The sequence below is a fragment of the Macrobrachium rosenbergii genome, chromosome 3 (genome assembly GCF_040412425.1).
Source record: "Macrobrachium rosenbergii isolate ZJJX-2024 chromosome 3, ASM4041242v1, whole genome shotgun sequence".
Taxonomy (NCBI): Eukaryota; Metazoa; Arthropoda; class Malacostraca; order Decapoda; family Palaemonidae; genus Macrobrachium; species Macrobrachium rosenbergii.
The window spans coordinates 80,967,808-80,982,988 of NC_089743.1; the positions used below are offsets into that span (position 1 = coordinate 80,967,808).

Genomic DNA, 15,181 nt, shown 5'->3' on the forward strand with positions numbered 1-15,181 from the left:
TGATTTAAGCAAATGCTGAAAACGTTTTAATATAACTAATAAAACGTTAACCCCGCATTTGATCAAGAATATTAACAAAAAAATTTCATGAGGTTTCCATTGACTCCAGGTAGGCGTCCTGGACAAATTCATACTCGCCTGCGTTCCCTTTTACCCTGTGACAAATCCAATTGAAAGTCGAAAGCTTAAAGAATATGTTCGTCACAACTCGTGTTCAAAGCATGCATATTGGAGTTTATCGATGAACGTTTCCACCAGATCAGGGCGATGAATTCTCTCTCTCTCTCTCTCTCTCTCTCTCTCTCTCTCTCTCTCTCTCTCTCTCTCCTCTCTCACACACACACACACAAACTTGGGCCTAGCAAAGTGCTAGCCGACAACTCTACCGACTCGTCCAACGAAGAACTAGTTAGTCAGTACGTTTTTAAAAACCAGACCATGATTCAAATTCTGGCTGGTGCAAAAATACTTTAAAGTTGAAATTCCCCTTGGTTGCGACTTATTCCCAAGGGAGAGTGCACTGGATATTAAATACTATCCATGATTTAGTATTTACTAATTTATGTAAGGGTTTGTGGCATATTCACACAGTCATTTCGATTAATTTTCCACATAATTGTTTTTATATTATTAGTTGAAATAATTGTCGCCTTGCGTTGGTTTATTCGATTGTTTTAAGGTGCTTAGGACCTTATTTTGGTGAGTTTTTATGGGCTAGTATTTAACATTATTGTCAAGGTAAATGCATTTTTTTAATTAAAAGAACTGCAAAAAGATTGAACTATCAAAAGTTTTGTTTTTATTTTTATGTCATGACACTGTTAATGATATTATTTGGTGTTGATAGTCTTCAGTATATATATATATATATATATATATATATATATATATATATATATATATATATATATATATATACATACATATATATATACATATATATATATATACACATATATATATATACATACATACATATATATACATATATATGTATACACATATATATGTATACACATATATATATACACATATACATACATATATATATACATACATATATATATACATATACATATATATATATATATATATATATATATATATATATATATATATATATATATACATATACATATACACACACACACACACACACACACACACACACACACACACACACACACACACACACACACACACACACATATACATAACTATAACCATATACACAAATACAGAAAATGAGTTGTATGAAAGAAAAACACTACAACAAAACATGGTTATGACAGGTGTAAAGGAACAGCTGAAGTGTCTTGTCATCAAAGACTCGAGTATTGGTAGTTCCAGTTGGTTTTGAAGTTCGTCAAGTTATGCAGAAATTGTTGTTTTCAGTGGGAGTTTTACAAATTTTGTATGAAGAGAGTGTTCAGGGTTGGAGATTTTACCCCTGTACGAAAACTTACCCCTATGAGAATCTACGTGTTCTTAATTTAGAAGTCTCCAAGTGGATACAACATAAATCCCCAAATTACACTTCGGGCATGAGTACTTATACAATACACTACTCTGGAGGACATCGTAGCACAGAGCTGATCCTTGAATTTAAAAAAAAAAGCCAATTGTAAGGGGATTCAAAGCACCAAAATGTCCATTTCAGAAGAAATGTACCAGCATTATTCCAAAACAGTTTGGTGCTTTGAATGTTAAACTTGTTCCTGTAACTCCCTAATGATCAGCTCTATTTATATATTTAAGGATCAGCTCTGTGCCGTGATGTCCTCTGGAGTGTAGTATAAATAACATATGAGCATTCAAATGGTTGAAAACCAAATATTTGCTCCTGACAGGTGTTTTTAGGCAGTGTCCTATCCGTATTAGTGACAAATTTTACAAAACTTCCAAGACCCTGTCCCTTTCCCCTATCTTTCAAGTACCTTCCCTAAAATTAAACCTCTTGCACATTTGTCTTGAAATTAATGGATCAAGTTAAGCATACCATTACCATGACACATTTATACTCTTACTGAAACTTATATAGATATAGACAGTGATGTTTCTTTTCAGTGCGTTATTAGAATAAACTACCATTTTGCTCCTGCCCAATTGATTGTAGGATTTTCAGCACGTAAAAAAAAATTCACTGTTAACGTGCATTTCTTGCACGTCTTTTGTTCTGTTTTAATTTAGCAAGAAAAACCTGCACTTAGAAAGAATCTGCTTGTACTACCATACTATAGTATAATATTTTTGATGGTATTCCCATCTGTTTAAGAATTTTGCGAATTATTGTAGCATTTAAGCATTTAAGAACAAGAAACAATGAAACATGTACATATGAAGAACCCTCCTATCAGTACTAAGAAAGAGAGTAAAGGAAAACACCATCATAGAAAGAGGGGCCTAATGAATAGTTAGGGTAGTTATATGGAACATGAGACATTGCAGCTGACACCAGATTCATAGCAATCAAGTGAAGTTTTGAGTGGCAACATTATTTTGGAGTGGTACTTTAAGAATAAATGTAATGGGACAAGGAATGAGTGGGGAGATATATTATAAATCATGATGAGAGTAGTGTGAAGTATGTAACGAACAACATGACAGCTACAATAAACCGAACTGTGGGAAAGAAGTAGGTAGTTCAATTTAAAAGTGGTAATAGCCTCACGTAGTAAGCAGTATTATGGGTTTGAGAAAAGGTGTGGTTGGACAGGGAACGTTGTTTTGTAGAACAACAGAATTGTGAATGGGTAGGAATTAAAAATTTCTAAATTAATTGTTTCAGGGGTCAAGGATGGTGGGAAGTGTAATGTGATGGGTCTTTGTGAGATTAGTGAGGAAAAAGTTGGTGGAACTAGAAATATTGTGGGAAAGTCTATTAACATAAAGACATTGTATGAATGTTATTTTGAAAAGGCAAGGTCTTGGGTGGGCCAAAGAAATATAGAACACAAGTATAAAGTCAAGGGAGTAAAGAGGCAGAAAGGTATTGTAAGTGGAAAAAGTAAGGGATAAGGAAAATTGTATTGGGAAATAACAAAGGGAAAAATGACATCTTGAAATTGTAATGGACAGTGTGATTGTTAGAAGTATTGATGAAGCAAGTACATTGTTGGAGGAAAACTATTAATGAGAGAGAGAGAGAGAGAGAGAGAGAGAGAGAGAGAGAGAGAGAGAGAGAGAGATAATGGTGGAAGTTTGTGAAAGACGTAGTAAGTTAATGGAATTTGGGAAAGTTTGTTACTGACTTACTGACCAAGCAGTTTCATGAAGAGGAGGAAAGTGTGTTATCACAGAAGTTGAGTGACTGATGGAAAAATTAGGCGAGTGAGTAGGCTGGGAGTAAATGGGGAAAGTGATACTTTAGCTTTGTTAGAAAGATTCTCTTCTGAAAGGGAATTGGTAATAAAAGTTTGCTTTGAGACAAGCACATTAAAAGGCAGTTGTTACAAGAAAACACTTCAGGCTCATTAATCATTAAAAGCTTTATTCACGTCTTAACTCTTTTGGGGTGCTGGATGCCCAGTTCATTTGGACTGTAATCAAAATGCAACATATTGTGTTCCTAACTTGTGAAGGAGGTACAAAAGTATGGCCAGGGCTTTGATCAGATGCATTGTCTTGGTTTTTGTACTTTATTGAAGGTCTAAAATGTTTGAAGTATATCAGTTTTTGCGTAATCAATTGCAAGCACTATTCACTTGTAAAAATAGCATACACGTATATAGTGTAGTTAAAATATTGTTATGTATATAATGTAGTTATTTTTTTCATCATGCTGGTTGTTCTGTAGTGACATTATTATTATTATTAAAGTAGTTTAACCAGAGGAATCCATAATTCTTGACAGAGTGAGACTAATGTATCATGTTTATATTTCAGATTCAGCTGCTCCATACACCATAATGCACTTACTTATATTTAGTTCCTTGCTCTTAGCAGCAAGTGTAACTGCAGAAACCTGCCCCGGGGGCCTTGTCAGGTAAATATTTGTCTGAACCAAATAGCTGGTAATGAATTAGGTGATTTAAATTTCAGGGTTACCCTCACTGATCATTTAACACATGTATATTTTAGTTATTTTCATGAGCCCTGCAGGGTATGATAATGATAATCCATAATACCATATTGTGTTCATGTTCCTCTTTGAGTATGAACCTCTATTTATCAGGTCACTCCAGTATCAGTATTTTTCAATGTTGCCTAAACTGAGCCCTAATTTCTGCCAACATGTTTAATATTACTGCATGTAAAGGAGCAGAATTTTTTATGCCTTGGAGTTATACCGCTAGAGTAAATTGTAGACTGCTAGACAGGGTTATGCCACCAGAATAAATAACTGAATACTGGGTAATATTATGCTGCTAGAGTAAATCATAGACCACTGGACAGTGTTATGCTGGTAGGGTGAATCATAGAATACATGTCTAGTGGGTTAGAATACATGTCTAGTGGGTTTTGAAGGAAAGATCTTCCTGTTTGGCAACCAGCCTTTTTGATTTTCTAGGTGCCCAGATTTCATGACTTGTTGCCAGCTAGCCAGTGAAAAAGATTATGGATGCTGCCCCTACTCAGACGCCAAATGTTGTTCCGATCATATACACTGTTGCCCACACAGTAAGTTTTACTTTGATGATGTTTGTGTGATTATGCACAGATTTTTTAATGTCCAGATTTCCATTTGGAGATGTGCTATTGTAGGGCCTGGTTACTTCACTTGATAAAATGAAATTACTTTTAATATTTGAAATGCTTACTTTCAGTCATGTAATAACTAGTATGTAAAATGTAGTGCTATTATTGCCAGCCCTTGGTTTCATTTGACAGATATGGACTGTGATATAGCTCACCAAGCCTGTGTTCGGAATGGTTCCTCAGTCCAGCTTCAGTGGTATGTTCCTGTGAACCCAGAAGTGGCTGAACCCATGTCATCAGAATCGGAGCAAGGAGATAGGAAGGAGAGAAATGATGTACAACAACTGACAGGTACTGTAGTGCTGTTTGGTTTGTGAGACGAAAGTGAATTGTTCTCAAATGAGACCTTTGATTTCCAGTTACATTAACATGACCATTATGATATGTACTGTATTTTATTAGTCGTTAGACTCTCGGAATTTGGTATTACAGGTGATCACACCCTGCTCTCTTTCTCTCACCCTTTAAGCTGTTACTATTTTTTTGTATATGAAAAAAATTTTGTTTTATGCCAAGTTTGATCATATGAACAAAATACACCTAAAACCTCATTAAGATTTTATGTAATGTAATATGAATACCATGCTCATCTGTATGAGGATTCTTATATTTTGTGGGCCCTATGAAAGAAAAATGATCTAAGATATGCAACCTGGCAAATGCATTGAACATCTGTACAGGTGCATAATAGTTCTTAATGAAAAATGTATATATTGTATTTTATTCATCTACATTATAGATACTGCAGAGTATAACGTATTGAAGACTTGTGAATATATAAAAAAAAAAAGCACATCCTGTATATCTGCAAAGAGTGCACTGACATGCTTAAACATTGATGTAAAAATGACTGACTTAATTTGATCTAAGGATTCCTAACTTGCCAGGAAGTTTTACATTAATTGTTGGATTATATGCACAACAGTTATTATCTTTTTGTGTTGAAGATGTTAATTAAATGAGTAGATTCCACATAAAATATGTACTGGTTCTTGAAAGTTACAGTCGATAGGAGGAGTACATGAGCAGAAATGTTCATAAGTTCTAAGATTTAACCTAATCACAGAGGTTCTTTGATATAGCCATAGTCATTGTTTCACGTTATTCGTTATGATGATTCTTTTTCTATTGAGGTACCAATAAAACAATAATAGTTGTGTAGTAATGATGATAATGTTTGAAGAGCAAGGGGGAGATCCTTGGAAGTAGGTAATGAATGCAACAGTACGCAGGCATAATAAAAATATCTAAAGCAGCTTGTGTATTACACAGGTTTGCTCCCTGTGTTCTTAGCATTGTTACCGTTATGCACTTGCAACTTGTTATCTGGATCTCTCTCATACTCACACTAAAATCTGTAATGACAGACAGTTGAAAATGGAAACTGTATTAAAAATCTAATGTTTTATTTTTTAATATGCCGAGGGCCAGACCCAGGATCTTTTGATACTTGGAACTAATGGCCAGCCTTCATAATTTTGTTTGTATAATGGGGTGGCATACAAAAATTCAAGTTTAGTGATGTATGTGAAAATTTACAAAACCCGTTTACTGTTCAAAAAACTTTATCAACATAACATTGTCAAGTATATTATTTGTTGACATACTTTGTAATTGAGTACACTATATTTACTATTAACAACACCCTGTGAGCTAATCACACTTTATTAAGAGACTTTTACTCAATTCTTGTTGGGATACATAACTCGGAGATTAAATAGGCATTTACTGTATCTAGTAAGAACTGAGAACATTTATGTGTAGTTTCATTTGGCAACACTATTGTGTTAGTAACAGTTTATCAAAAGGTATCTTTTTTAAAGCTTGCAGTAAATTATTAGTATAAAACGAGAGAGAGGAAGATTGAGTTTCATTTGCATGCAAGTCCAATTTACTGGATGACCAAAGGTTTTAAGTGTGGGCTTTCATTTCATGGGATTTTCATACAGAACTTGTAATGAAGCAGATACACAAGGATTTTCATTTTGTCAAAACATGGTGAAAACGTGAAGTGGCCATTAATACAACTGTGAGGTGTTATTTCCATTACAAAGCCTTTAGATACTTTATTAATTATTATTATTATTATTATTATTATTATTATTATTATTATATTATATTATTATTATTATAGGTTTGTTAAACAAAATGGGAGTTTCAATAGCATTTATTTTATATAGTAAACACTGTTGAAACTGCCATTTTGTTTAACAAAACCTGTATTAAAGAAGGTTGTTTTCCTAATACAGTATTACTACTACTACTACTACTACTACTACTACTACTACTACTACTACTACTACTACTACTACTACTACTACTACTACCACCATAGTTGAACCAAACATGAGAAGTAATTTCACTTTCTGTTTTGAATCTTGCTAGGAAGTTCCAATGAATGCCCCGATCATACTTCGTGCCATTCTTCATTTACCTGCTGTAAAATGTACAGTGGAAGTTATGGCTGTTGTCCATTCGATAACGGAACTTGTTGCACAGATGGATTTCATTGTTGTCCCCATGGATCGAAGTGCTCACCATCCGGATCATGCTATGTAAGTGTAAATGTGTTGAAAGGCATTTTTCTTATAACAAATTAGCAGTGGTTGCATGACTTAACCTATATCTCATTTGGTCGACATGTAAACTACATGCAAATATGGAAAATTAATAATTTAGCTAAAACTAGAAAATAACTTTTAACTGACATTGATGAAAAGTTAGTGCTTTAATTAAAACAGCAAAAAGCTCTTAACCAGTGAACATTGAAAGTAGCATTTGTTCCTACAGGGATACAACTAATGCCGTTTGGGAATATCCTCCAGCGTGAGTTAGAATGGTTGTTGAATCTTGGTAACAAGGTAGTTAACTGATGTTGGTTGGGGGGGTGGGGAAGTTATCCTCACTCACCAACCCAGCCACTTCACTTTTCTTCCATTACCTGGCTGAGAGGATGCACCTGTTCTCGCTTCACCTTGTGTGATTTTTGGATTTTGGGTTAATAGCTTGCTACTCTTGTTCTATTTAGTTTTTTTTTGTTTTGGATTAGCTGGTGTATATATTTTGTTTTTCTTTTAGAATGGAGAAAAAACATGACCAACTTTGAGAATGGAGAAGCAGCATGAACAGTGGTGGTGCAGGGGACATGGATGACCGTATGGTTGCTTCATGATGACCATATGGTTGCTTCATGCCTCCCCAGTTGGTGGATCCCTGAGGTTTTTCCCTATTGTAAGGGTAAGGACTGCAGGTCCTTCGTATGTGACATTGATACTCCCTGGTCTTCTCCTCGTTAGGAAAAGCATGATAGAGGAGAAAGAAGGCTGAAGAGGTCGCTGGTCTCTTTAGCAGGTTACACTCCTGGTGATGCCTCTGAAGCCTTCCAGATTCGTTTTTGCCCCTGATTGCCATTCCTTCCCCTCCTAGGAGGGTTAGTTCCCCTAAATATGACAAACGTCTTCATCCTATCTTGTCTGAGGAACCAGCACTAAGAAGTTGCTCTCTTATGAGTACCTGCTAATTATTTGGCCTACTCTAACTTTCCAGGTAATCCGTCAGTGGCTGCCTTTCTTGACTCTTGGCAGAAAAGAGGAATAACAAGCCAATTGCTGATGTGTCTGCTGCTGCTTCGTCTGCTGCAGGGGATCCTCTCGTTGTGATAGCTTGGCCATGGCCGACCCTCCAGAAGGGTCTTTGACTTCTCCTGTCCCAGCCTCAACCAGTCCTTGGAATTGAAGGAGATCAAGAAGTACCAAGGGAATGGCAAGAAGATTTCTTAATGTTCTTCCTCGTTATCCTTATCTGCTGGTTTGTCTTTGTAGTAGTTCTCATCCCTGGAAAATATTTCTCTGCAAAGAAAAATGAACTGCATAGGAGAAAGGAGAAGGGAAGTCCATGGCCTTGTATAAGAGTCCAGATGGCAGGAGAGCTGAGATGCCAGATCACAGTTGTGGGATCATCATACCTCAGGTGGGGCTATCTTTACCACACAAGCCCATTTGAACATGAGGTGTGCCCCTTGCTATCCTACCATGCACATATGGGTTCACACAGGAAGACTGAAGTTTCCCTTTGCTCTCCCTGTTTTGCGTGCAATTCAGGGTAGCCCATCCCCCCCTTCTTTGAGGAGTTTTAAGGGGTGGGAGTGGCATGTGCTCTGTAATTTGTCTATCGTTAAATGATGTCCGGATTATGCACAGTCTCTAACATGATGGGTTCTTCCTACTTGTTGGGGTGGGGAGTGGGAGTTTATAATGGGAACCAGCACCTCCTCCTCACTCTAGGCATACACGCACTCTATGGGCCATGTGCAGTTTGGGCACTATCCCTTGAGGAAGATTTCTGCTTTGATCTTTCCACCTCGTGCACAATTCATCTGCATGGTTTATGTTTTACCACAGGCAGGGTTTTTAGTCCCAGTTTCTCAAGTTGAAAAGACGGAAGGGCAAGATGAGACAAACAAGGCCTCTCTATCTGTTTGTATGTTTTATTTAACCATGTTCTATTTAACCTTTCGAGAATTTTTGGGGATCCAAAACTTGTCTGTTGTAAAATGCACACTTGTAGATTATACTGCTTCTGAGCTTTGGATAATTTTCTTACATTGCTATTGTATGATCTGTGAAGCTAGCTGAAAACAGGTTTCTTATTTTTCATAGATACTTTTTGAAGAAGTTGAACGGAAATTTAAAAATTCTTACTGCATCCTGAAAAGAAAGTAGGAGTAGGATCACTTTTATTTCCACTTACTTACTTTTGTTATTATTGTCAGTTAATGGTTTTTTTTTTTTATGATAGGCTGTTGGAATGTAATGTTGAGTCGTTACATATAACCAAAAGAGAATGAAATAACTTTACAGTGATATGTTGTTGTTAATGTAAATATAATATTAGAACAGTATAAAATAGAATGCAGACACTATCCCACTTAGGAACTTCTAGCATACAAACTTTCAGAGATACAAACAGACAGGGTAGGAAGTTAAAATTGTTGCTACTGTTAAAGTATTCTTAGCTACTGTTAAAGTATTCTTACTTATTTCTATCTTCCCAATTTAACTCGGGCTGTGGTGAGTACCCATTTTATGTATTGCCTATTTTCTATATTTGATATGTATATTTTAAAAATATACAGTATTATAAGGGATTCCTTTGGATGTTAGTAAGGTAAGAAGAAAATAAAATTAAGATTCAAGTAACATTCAAAATTTAGTACTGTATTCTTTTTACCTTTCTACCATCCAAAGTAATTCCTTATATTACTGCATGATAAAAAAAATACATAGTAAATGTAGAAAATGGGGATTCATCACAGACTGAGTTAAATCAGGAAGATTGAAAAATAAGTAGGAATATTTGAAGAGTATGAACAAATATTCTTGTGAAAAATAAGTAGGAATATTTGAAGATATGAACAAATATTCTCGTGATTGTAAGAAGAATCCATGGTAATCACAACAGTACTCTTGATAATCAGGGAAGGGGTTAAAGGAACAGGTTCTTTTTTCTCATGTCCTTTGCAAAAATTCTCATTAGCAGAAGTGGCACCCAGAAAAAAATTTGATTGTAAACATCAAAAAGATTTATGGAATCACATACTAAAAACCAGCTTATGAACATATCAAGATTTGAAAGACCATTCGGAAAGTAACTTGTTTCTAAGTAGAGTAGTGTCTGTATAAAAAGCACTTGGTAATTTTAGTCTTTGATATTTAATTGAATTTGTTTTTTTTATTGTCAAGTGTTTGAATGACGTATTTCTTAGTTCAGCACTAATTTGCTTTCACTTGTAGTACTAACATCTACTCTATCATTGCTGTATTTTACTCCTTGAATCATTTTGTAGGGAAATAGTTTAAAACCAGTGTGTTTTGTTTGGAACATATGCATTATAAGAATATTTAGAATTTTGTCAGTTTTGCTCTGTTATTACATGTAAAGCACTGTATGTAAGCATTCGGTTCTTGAATTTATACAGTGCCTTTATGCGAGAGACAACTTTATTCTTATGGGTTTGCCGACCATTATCTTTTATATGGATTACTTTCAGAAGCTGGTCTAGTTGTTCAAGATTGGTAACAATGTAGTTAACCAGCAAATGACCATCTCTCTCATAATGGCTTCTGCTGGAACTTGCACAAGGAAAAACCTTGAGTGCTGTGGTTTGTTTGGGTATTGTGCTCAGTGTGTTTGTGTCAGAATAAAATTGTGCTCATTGTGTTTGTGTTAAAATGTTGTGCCTGAAAATGCTTTCCTATCTAGAATAATTAGCAAATGTCCTGTTTGAGAATGTGTGTGTGTGTAGGTTTTTCCTCATGGCTGTCAACCCTTTTTGTGTGTTTACGTTTGGCAAAAGTTGAGAGTGCATGTCTTGCAACACCACCTAGTATGCCTTCTCATTGTCTGAGAGATATACAAATCAAGAAGGTGAGGAGGCTTTGTCGGTGTCTTCTGACAATAGTTCTGTTATAACCCCTTTCCTGTCTTGGACCAATCACTTCTACAACAGTGTCACTGCCCCCCCCCCCCCCTCATTCCTAGGAGGGTAAGTGTAGACTGGATGATGCTCACTTTGCTCTCTGTATGTGATAATGTTGCTGATGCACATGCCTTCCCCACTGCCCCCACTTTGGTCCTTGCCCTCCTGGGCTTTGCCGGTACTACTCAAGGCACCTCCTTAAGAGAAGAATGAGTTGAGAATGTTTGTGGTGTTCTTTGTGCAGTATAGGGACCGTTGCTGTTATGCCTCACAAGATCATTTGGCTTTGGCCAAAAGTTTGCCACTCGTATCCCTAATGTTGTCCCCACAGTGTACTGCTCGTAGCTGCTTCACTAGGTAAAGTCAAATGTGTTCTATCACCTTTTGTGTCTTTGGACTGTTACTCAATTTCTGGAGTTCATTCAGTACACTCTTCTTAATCCCCTGAGCAGTGACAAGGGCTGTGTCCTGTGTTTCCATCTGCTTTGGCAGAGGATCTGTATCTTTGCTGCTTTTGGTTTTCCTGGTCCAAATGATCCAAGTTCATCTTGTGCTGGTTTGTGTTCTGCTGATTCAGATAGTTCCTTGCCCATATAAATTAAGTGGGAGAGGTTATTTTCATGAGGTCACTGTATTCATTGATGAACACAATGGTGTCAGTACTCCTAGGCACCTGTCTTCCATTTAGAGCACCTAGGTTGTCAGCCAGAAGGTCACACTAGTCTTTTGATGACCATGGTCCCTACTTGCATGGGATGGCCTGGAAGAGATAGATTCACTGATCTCAAGCTCAGACCATTCTCTTTTTTCATAGTCACTATGCCAGTCTTGTTTTGCCTCTGACATGGCAAAAGTATTGCTTCTTGAACAGTGCCTGGATCTCACTTGTACGTGGACACACACACACCTTTGCTTTGGAGCAGCTTTGCTTGGAGGGGTTCACTTGCTCTTCCAAGCAAGAGCCATGTAGTCTAACTATTTCTTTGTTTTAAGCTACATTGTGTATGCCTTATGGCAACATGATGGCATATACTGCCCTTTCCTGGGGTTTTTCAGAGGAGGATGAACCAATTTCTTGAAGGTTGCTGATTTTAGGGAAGGATGTGGACCTTCCTCTCCCTCCATCCCATACCATTGGGCTGAACTAGTCTTGAAAGGGAGGACCTGTGTTTTAGCCTCTTGTGGCCAGGTTATGACTGAGCAAGCTTGCTCTTCAAATTTTTGCTGGTTCTGGGTTCTTCCTTATGCTTGCTGAAGTGTAAAGTTGAGATGGATGTGGAAAACAGAGAACTGTTGACGAGAAGAGACTGTCCACCTTGCAGTCCCCTTCAGGTTACGCCAGGACGCTTGAAGGGCACTGCAGCCAAACCTTATGTGCTGACTGTGGTTTCCTTGACAAGATTTGAACAGTATTGCTCCCTTTGGGATGCCAGTCTTTATAGGAGAGTGTTCTGTTTTTCACCCAAGCACTTCAAACTGGTGAGGGAGACTAGAGACAGATGGAGAAACCCAGAACCCATCAGTCCTTGACAAGATACATCCTTTCTGATGTTATCCTTTCAAGCCTTTTTGCTTGATAACCAAGATTGGCTGCAGTCCTGTTTGGTGCAATACTACCTACGCAAGACTCAGTATCTTAGACCAAATCTCATCAGCTGTGCTTTGGAACAGGCAAGCAAAAGAAGTAATTATCCTGGACCACTGTCTGTTTGCACTTGTGAGGTCAACAGTATTGTATGAGTCATCTAGAAAGGGGGACAGCTCTGTATTCAGTGAGAGGACTCACAAGGTCAGGGATGGTTATTATTATCAAAGGTAAGTTCTTTCGTAGGTATTAGAGGTGTTGTGGGGGTCAGGCAGATGCAGGTTAGTTACAAAGTAGGCTCCTTGTCCTTGACTTTTAACTGCCGGTAATTCTGTCTCTTATCTTCCACTAGGTAGCTACATTGTTACCAGGCTGCAGTTACTGGACAAGCAGTTGCAGAAAGTGATGCATGTAAAAGATGAAACATTAAAGAAAAAATGCAAAATAACTTAAAAGTGTGATGCTTGTGGTTTATAAATTGCAGTGGTGCCATGCATCAGATGTTAGATGGACAAATTTGTCTGGTGCTTATGTTAATGGATATAATAAAAAAGGAACTTGGTGCAATTTTATTCATCAATTTTTTCTACTCAAGAGTAGGTGGTTATAATACAGGTATGTGACCTAATTTTTATTTATTTATATTTCTGCAGAGTGCAGAAATGAATTACGTTGTACATGCATATCCCCTGAGAGAGAAGTTTCAAAAGGCATTGAAGAAGAAGAATGGTTTGGGAAAGCCTCATCATCAAGAAGTTTCTGGTAAGTACTCCATAGGTATAATAATTTCACATTTTGTTAACCAGACTGTATGATAACTAAATGTTATAATGGTTGTGTATATTACGTGTTAGAAATTATAACATAAAAGTCGTTCGCAAAATCTTAGCCCCACCTTGCTTAGCCAAGACAAACATACCAGAAGTAAATATAAAAACATAGAATCCACAGAAGTAAGAAGAATATAGGCTGCAGTATAAAATAAACCCAGTGTGGCACCATTCCTAACCACCGCAAAGGTGCACAGAAGAATGAGCAGCAGTAAACTGTTCTGAAGGAACAGGGAGTTGGCTAAGCTTGCTCCATTCTTTGAAATGTTTCTCTAAACAAACCTTGGTGAGTTCCACCAAGTGAAAGACCATTTCGATATTAATGGATTTGTATGAAAACAGGTTCTGCGCCCATGCCACCAACCTTGTTCTATTTTTAAACCAGATCCAGCTAGCTTACGTTTTGGGGTTTTCCCCATACGCAAAGGCCTCAGGTTTGTAAATTATGAAAAATACAAATTGATTAAAAATTTGGTATTTTAATTTACATAAAATGCCTTTTGTCATACAAAACCTGATAAAATTTCTTTATAAGTCCTTGATCCTTAGTTGTTGTCTTTAATATTTTGGATGTGTTTGTCTTGAATTGCAAATACCATATTATACATGTACAAGTAATGATTTTGTATAAAAAAAAAATTAGGAAAAGTACATTTTGAAATAGATGGGAATTTTGAAGAGTTTTTGCATGGCTTATTTAGCAAGTGCTTTTATTCAAACTGTCTCATATAACGCAAAATATTCTCTTTTTAGATCCAGGTGGTCTTTGTCCTGATGGTCACCCTTGTCCAGTGAAGTATACTTGTTGCAAAATTAGTGGAAAGCGTTATGGGTGTTGCCCATACTCGGAGGCAATGTGTTGTGATGATGGCATTCATTGCTGCCCCAAGGGAACTAATTGCAATACAACACTAGGGACGTGTGATGTTGTAAGTAGATTGTTTTCCTCCTCCTTCTTAGTTCCCACAGTCTTAATTTTTATTTGTTTTATTCCTGTTGTTATTCAAGATAAACCATCATTGTGAGAACATAAGCAAAATGACACCAGTTCAACCATCATTGTGAGAATACAGGCAAAATGACACCAGTTCAGCAGTTTTCTTGGACAAGCTATTGGTAAAGTTACCTATTGTCTTTGCCCTTTTCATTGTGCTTTGCACATTCTTGTCTGTTTGTGTTCCTTATGCTCCTCTGGCTGGCATTTGTTGTTTTTGTGTTTATTGTATACAGTTATTTTGCTGTAGTGATGACAATTGGTAATTTTTTCTCTTCCATTGACATTTTTTTGTGGCACAATACTTTTTCATGTGTGTGTATAGAATTTTGCCCCTTAGTTTTCCTGTCCATGTTCCAAATGGTGATGGCAAGATATGGAGGTATCATGTGTTTATAAGATGTGGAGGATTTCTGTTGTATTCTATTGTGACCTAGGTTTCTTTGCAACTTTGAAGATAACATTTAGCACAATGATGCAGTTCCTGCACAACTGCTCATCAAAAAGTAACTAATCAATACTCTTGTTATTGTAGAATTAAGAACATTATCAGCTATTATGTTTTTCTCCTCTAACCACCCTCAGGTTCCATTTGC

At 36.6% G+C, this 15,181-nt stretch overlaps 1 protein-coding gene across 4 annotated transcripts in view; it reads left to right on the top strand.

The window, feature by feature from the left end:
• LOC136826277 (progranulin-like) overlaps window positions 1–15,181 on the top strand; it is a 62,262-nt gene that overhangs the window by 27,208 nt on the left and 19,873 nt on the right. For all 4 annotated transcript variants that reach the window (XM_067083434.1, XM_067083445.1, XM_067083456.1 and 1 more), the window contains exons 2-7: window positions 3,886–3,985; window positions 4,511–4,620; window positions 4,831–4,989; window positions 7,084–7,253; window positions 13,415–13,523; window positions 14,345–14,520. In XM_067083434.1, coding sequence (XP_066939535.1) covers window positions 3,909–3,985; window positions 4,511–4,620; window positions 4,831–4,989; window positions 7,084–7,253; window positions 13,415–13,523; window positions 14,345–14,520 — 801 coding nt within the window. In that variant the 5' untranslated portion in view covers window positions 3,886–3,908. The remainder of the gene's footprint in view (window positions 1–3,885; window positions 3,986–4,510; window positions 4,621–4,830; window positions 4,990–7,083; window positions 7,254–13,414; window positions 13,524–14,344; window positions 14,521–15,181) is intronic.